Here is a 6781-nt window from a genome sequence, read left to right as displayed (position 1 = left end):
ATTGTGGTTTATTGGATTGTGGGCAATGTGTGACAATTTATGCTAATGGGTCCGATCTGTAAAGCGGTTGTATACGTGTTATTAATTTGTTTCAATTTGTATTCTGTTTTAAGTTGAATTTTATAACTTTTGAACAATGTTTCGTGATGCTACGCCTTACGCGTTACGTGAAGTTAATTTCTAAAACCCCCTGTGGGTCTAGACAAAGTGCACATTTTAATCGCAAACCAGTCGAAAAGTGGTTGAAAAGCCTTTTTTTTGTATGGAGTTTTAACGGATTCGATTTTCGATTCGATCAAAAAGTGCACTTTGTCTAGACCCACTAGTATTATTTTTTAATTTTCGTTTCTATTGAACCATATTACTTTACTTCTTCTTCTGTCATGACGTTGTAACAACTAACTAAACTGATCCACCATAGGCTTCTGACGTCGTGACTCTATCAGATCTGTTACGGAGGCATTATTTTTGTTATGACAAAGTGACGAACTTTCTGAATTTGCATGTCTTACTTATGCTTTATCCTTAGTTATTTTCTTTATTTATTCTTCTTCAGTGTCTTATCCTATTTCATTTGGGGATCCTAGTTCTAAGGCGTCACAACAGTTTGCCTTTATTTACTTCACTTTATTTTAAAAATCAAGGTCTATTATTTATTGTTACCTAAGTCTTGCTTTTACTTAGATAGTCTCGGGAATCTCGTAAAAGTGAAAAAGGGTTATTCCCCAAAGTTTTCCCGCTTTCTCATGGCATGTTAATCTGCGCCCACGCTGATAACGATGTTTAAAGTGCACTGATAACAGGTTATCCGCAGCACACTGACACACTGCATCGTGTCGTAACAGTTTGTTGCGGGCGTCGCCAACCTTTCAGGTGGAAACCTTTTTGTGTTTTCTTTGAGCATCAGAATCATCCAGTTTCAGAGAAAACAGAGTTTTATTTACACATTTTATGATATTTATGATATGAGACGAGGGAAATGAGCGTGCATTAAATATTTTGGCAAAACATAATTCATGCGAATGAAAAGACGGGAAAAACTAATTAAAAAAAGACGCAGTTCAATTTTATTTTTATTGGTCAGAAATAAAACTAAACTTTACTTGAAACGTGTCTTAATTAACATTGAATAACTTTAAAGTGACGCGTTTTTAAAATGTTGCCGATCCCTGATCCAGTGGATCTCAGCAACTGAATATTTGCCTTTTTTATTGGCCAGTGGTAACGTTCACAGTTCGAGTGGTGCTGTGAATCAGTCGGAACAATAAACATTGCTTCCAGTGCACAAAGCGGTCGGTTGTAAAATCCACGCAACTTGTATGAACTAGAACAGTAAGGTTTGATTGTATGGAATGTTTGTATAGAGAGAAATGAGCCTGGGGGGAGAAATTCGGTATTTTTATTGGCAGTCGTATTTATTTTTTGAATAAACTAGCTTCTATCCGCGGTTATGCTCGTGTAACGAAATTATAGTTACATGACAGGACTGATCAGAAACACTTTCGTTATTCATTTTAACTTCATCAATAGCTTCCGGGGGGGAAAATCTTTCATGTTTCTTTGAATATATGACATATACGATGTTTTTGATACCGAAACGTATGACTCACAAAATTTAAATTACCTAGAGTAGATTTTGTCCCTTAGGTTGTCAGTGTTACAGGGATGTAACAAAGCCTAAAAATCAAAAGATTTGCTGCAAAAAATATGCAAAGGAAGCTATGTTTACATACGAGTAGAAAGCTAAACTTTAGGTTGAATGGACTATTTGTTACTCATCTTTTTAGCTTACCTATCTGAAATTTAATGAGTTTATAATAAAATACATACTTTTCTTTGTCTAGCCTACGCTGTTCATTTTCGTTCACAGTAAATTATCCGCACCGAACTTTATGGCAGTTCTTAATTTTCACATGCTAGACCAGAGGTTCGCAATATTTTACAAAGTACCTACTATAAGTAAACAATATTACGATGAAATCATCTACATTCAAAGCATTTTTCCAATAGGTACTTACCACTTGTTAATAGAAATAGGTAAGTAGGCTTTTTAACGTAACTGTTAAAGCATTGATTTGTTATTTCAACTTGCTTACTTCACTTAGGAGTGTCCAAATGTAAGCGATACCCATATACATACAATACAGGTACATACAATAAGATAAAAATCCGCTAAACCTTCTATCCATAAACTTTAATATTATTATGTAATATTTTATTTTGGCAAATAAACGTTATTACCCATAATGCTATACTTCTTCCAAAGTTTTATTTAAGGTGATTTCTTACCTGATGGTTGTACCACATATTATTATGTCCATGAATCAGTGTTACTCTGTTTACCATTTTTTAGAACTTTTCATACATAGCGTTAATTTCTTCTAGCCGAGTTATCCCAGATTTAGCTGTGTTAATTCATATCCGTTGTAGCACTTGTAGCTTTTGGTTTATGCATTGTTTGCATAGGAATTTGTTGTTTCTGTTGTGTTACTCAAATCGCATTTTGAGGTGTGATAATGATGGTTTTGGTATTATAGTTTATTTTTGAAATAGGAAAGATCTGATCATCAGTCGATGGCACATAATCTGGTATGCTGGCTGTATTTTTAATGATAGTAACTTAGTAGGTTGTATGGTTTTTATTTTTTTTACTGTTTCTGTTTTTTTTGTTTCTATTATTTTATTGTCTTAATGATATTTTATTGTTTCAGATGATGCAAGAAATTCTGAAAGTAATCAAGATCACAGATATTTCACTTTAATAAAATGAGAAACAGTGAAGTGACTTAAATCAAAGTGTTTTGCAAGTTAACCACTGACTTATTATTAACATAGTTAAAATGATTCTTAGTTAGTTTAGAATAAAATGAACAGAATAAAGTTAAGGTTGTAGGAATAAATTGTTAGCGAACAACATGGAGAGGAGAAAATGTTTTGTATGGCACAAGTTATTTTGGTAAGTTTTAAAGTATTTTTTCTTCTCCTGAAATTCTTCCATAAGTAAGCTACCTCTGAAGTAATATTTATGTTTTTCCGACACCATGAAGTTCCTTGACATAAAATAGATAATTTAACTTTTTTTTCTCTGTTATTATGTACACATACTCTTCATTATTTATTTTATAACTATCTTCATGTTTTATTTAATTAAATTTTCCTTACCGAGACGATGCGACATTAAGAACTACAAAATCAGGTACGGTTGTTTTATAAGCTTTATATTATGGACGTAAGTACAGTGTACACACAGGACATTTTTCTTACATATTACCCAAGACCCTGTAGGCACAAGTAAATAGGCATCTTCTCAGCAAAGCTCGCTCTATCAATGATCGAGTCTTTGAGTGAGGCTGGTATCAAGATCCATTCAATAAAGGTACCTTAGAAAGAACTTACTGGATTTTAAAATGAAGCCACGATAGCCCAACGGTGAAGGGGTCGGACTATCCGGAGAACGCGTGTTCGGTCCCCGCTGCCGATCGACTATTGTGGTGAGCTCACTCGTGACACAAGCATACTCGTATTTAACTTAGTACGAGGGGCTAACGAGAGTATTAGTAATTTTTACAATAACAAATTACTGATAATCATTAAAAAAAAAACAATACCAATAGTTTTCGTTAGATTGAAGCTTCAGGGAAAGTGTTATCACCCCAACAATATAAATATGCGTCGTCAACGTCTAGCGCCGTAATTCATAGCTTACGTTTACGAGGAACTTGGTTATGGTTTTATCTCACTTTGATGACGACACTGTCAGATGCATGCATGCATACAGTTTACTTACATGCATTGTCCATGCATTTTCATGCTTAAGCCTCGTGTTCACTAGATACCGGACAAGTCATGCCTTGTTGGAGTTGTTGGTCGACGTTGACTGACATCGAATATATTCTTTTGCACAAACTAGCCCAAGATTATTATGCTAAATTTTTTTAGTATAGTTTAAAATATTAAAAACTAGGAATGAGTTCGCAGTTATAAGTATTTTTAGTAACATAACCGCGAACTCTACATTTTTATACCTTGGAGTTTCTGTGGTTTATAAATTGTTGCAATTTATTATAGTCTTGAAAACAAGTTTCCCATTATTTTATTTTAGTTTTACGTTATAATAAAGAAGTAAACAGGTATTTCAAATATTTTAGATTTTTTTTCACATTTTGGCAAAACATGTTGACTCCTTGATTTATAAGACCAATTCATATTGCTATGTTTATGTAAATAAATATATTTATCTTTGCTTTATTAATATCATGTGGTTGGTTGCGACGGGGTCGCATTTATTTAAAAAAGATACAGGTCGTGACTTCGGGAGGTTCCCACGATTTTTCATTTCCCCCAGCATTTTTAAATATGAAATATTTGAATAATTCATAATAATATGTGCTTACAAAGATTCGCAAACACGAACAATTACATATTTGCACACATCTGTTTACATTTAGCGAAACTCAACATACTTACTGTGTAAATATTCGTTTACTTGGTTTTCTAAACTTTAATCCTATTATGTTAATGATATACAAAGCAAATAACTATCATTTATGCATGGAAAATGTTTAAAAGAGCGTACAGTGACAAGGTAAATAATTTTTAATGTCATTTCTATTTTTGAAATTGTTTTATTATTTTTACTGTTATTCCTTTTATTTGGGTTGTTTAAGAGGACAGTAGGTAAACACTACTATAATAATAATTATTATTTAATTTTCTCTCATGTCCATATTGTTTAAGACAAACTGGACTGTACTGTTTTGTTAATTAACAAAACACGTCTTTACAGTGTGTAAGTAGGTACCTTATTATGATGCCGGTCAAAATAGTAGAACTAAGAAGTCTTTAAAAATATTCATAGCTTTGTAATTCCATTAAAATATTGAAACTCTTATGTAACTACCAACAAACCCATATCGATATTTAATTTTTCTTTCAAAGACTTCTATCGATCGTCTCCAAAATCTCTTCTTTTTGTCATGTCGACAACAAACCTACACAGTGTCATTCCAAAAATCCGCTACAAGAGCGGCGTTGTCAGGAGCATTCATTAAATCTTCCTGCGTGCTGTTGTTTGGGCACGCATAAAATAAATTACTATTGTCCAAAATATTTTTTTTATAACTACTATGACTTCTCACGCCGACTGTACCAACACAAACAGCTTACTAATTACGCGGCCCACGGGACATCACTCGATATTTTTGTACACGGTGAGTTCAGGAGAGGGCAAACGGTACCTCTGAGAGGTACTCGAGACTCCTTCGAGAGCGAGGGTAAACAAAAATTACACGGCCTATTCAGATTTGAAATGAGGTCAAGATTCCAGCTTGGCTTATGGAACTTCGGGTGAAATGGTTTTTCTTTCGTGCTTTTATTTTAATAAATTAAAAGAAAATAAGTTTATGAATGCAAAGTTGCGTAGGTAATTTTTTTATAGTTCTTGGAACTGTGCTAAGGAAAGAACGGACGCGACATTCATTTTAATTAATGAAAAAACCTTTAATAGACGACTTACTCACTAATAAAACAAACAAACATTAACCAAAATTAAAGGACAAATCGCAAAAAAATTGTCTTCCTATCTAAACTTCCATAATAGTGTGGAGGTCTGTCTTTTGCTTTGTACTACTTGTTGGCAATAATATTAATATTAATAAAATATTATAATTTTTTTCGATTTTTCATTAACTTTATTTTAACCGAGTACATAAAGTAACTCCGATTTGAGACTTTTCAGGAGTATACAATTTTTCAAGTGTTTTATTATTTCATCCTGTATAAGACCAAGTGTCGTACAAAAAATATCTACAACAAACTTAAATGCATAAAAAAACACTTGAATTGAAAGGCCTTTGACCAGCAGAGTGACACAAATTGGCTCTTTAATGTGGAAGGCGAACGGTACTCCATTCTCATCACTCCTCGAGACTCCTTGAAGAGGAAGGGTAAACAATAATTACACGGCACATTTGATCGATTTGCCGACTAGGAAACAAAAAAAAAACTAAACAAGGATCGAAAGAAATTATTTTTGGAGTTATCATAGCCATTTAATGCACAAAATAACAGTTTGTTTTGTTTTAAAAAGACGCTTTCAATGTTGATAGCTATGAATGAATTTAAATCTTTGATGACCTTCTTGATGCTCTTGTGGTTAAAGATAATGCTTTGGATATCTAAAAGCATTAATAAAAAAACCTTGAAAATGTGCATTGAATTTTATGAAATGAATCGTATGTGCAGATCAGCAACTGTTACTTGAACTTGGCTTGAAACGCTACCGCGTCTCTAGATTAACCGAATAAAAATAAACCGAAGGACCCAACCATTACGGCATATTATTATGTAACTTTACATAAAAAATGATGAGTGCAGTAGACTGTCCAAGTCATGTGACCACGATTGAGGGACGTAGGTACCGTTAATTCTTTCTTCTTACCCGAAATGCAAGCTTCCAAGCCGCTGGCTACATGTCTTAATGTGTTCCTAACCGTGTTAACACAAGCGTAGAAAATAACTTTCAACAGCTTTATAAAGTACATACAAGTAATTCCGAGAGCGAGCAATTCACTACTGTCATGGCATTTATTAAAGTATCTTGGGGCGAAGTCTTAACTGCAGTTTCCGTAGCGGTGTGAATAGTAATCGGACTCGAGTATTGGTGATTGCGACTTAGAGAAGAAGACAAGATTATATTAGAATCTGCCTATTTATTTGCTTCAGTAGGTTGAAGTCTGTGACAGAATATCTTTATTGTGCAACAAAGTAACTACGATTACTA

The 6781-nt window shown here is 33.4% G+C and overlaps 1 protein-coding gene across 1 annotated transcript in view; it reads left to right on the top strand.

The window, feature by feature from the left end:
- The first annotated feature begins 1268 nt into the window (after positions 1 to 1268).
- Positions 1269 to 6781, top strand: part of LOC135080229 (thrombospondin type-1 domain-containing protein 4-like) — a 77821-nt gene continuing 72308 nt past the window's right edge. Inside the window, exons 1-2 of the mRNA XM_063974910.1 lie at positions 1269 to 1337; positions 2712 to 2956. Of these exons, the coding sequence (XP_063830980.1) occupies positions 2916 to 2956 (41 nt within the window). The 5' untranslated portion in view covers positions 1269 to 1337; positions 2712 to 2915. The remainder of the gene's footprint in view (positions 1338 to 2711; positions 2957 to 6781) is intronic.

This window comes from Ostrinia nubilalis, chromosome 17 (genome assembly GCF_963855985.1).
Source record: "Ostrinia nubilalis chromosome 17, ilOstNubi1.1, whole genome shotgun sequence".
Lineage (NCBI taxonomy): Eukaryota > Metazoa > Arthropoda > Insecta > Lepidoptera > Crambidae > Ostrinia > Ostrinia nubilalis.
This window is presented reverse-complemented; position numbering and strand designations above follow the sequence as displayed.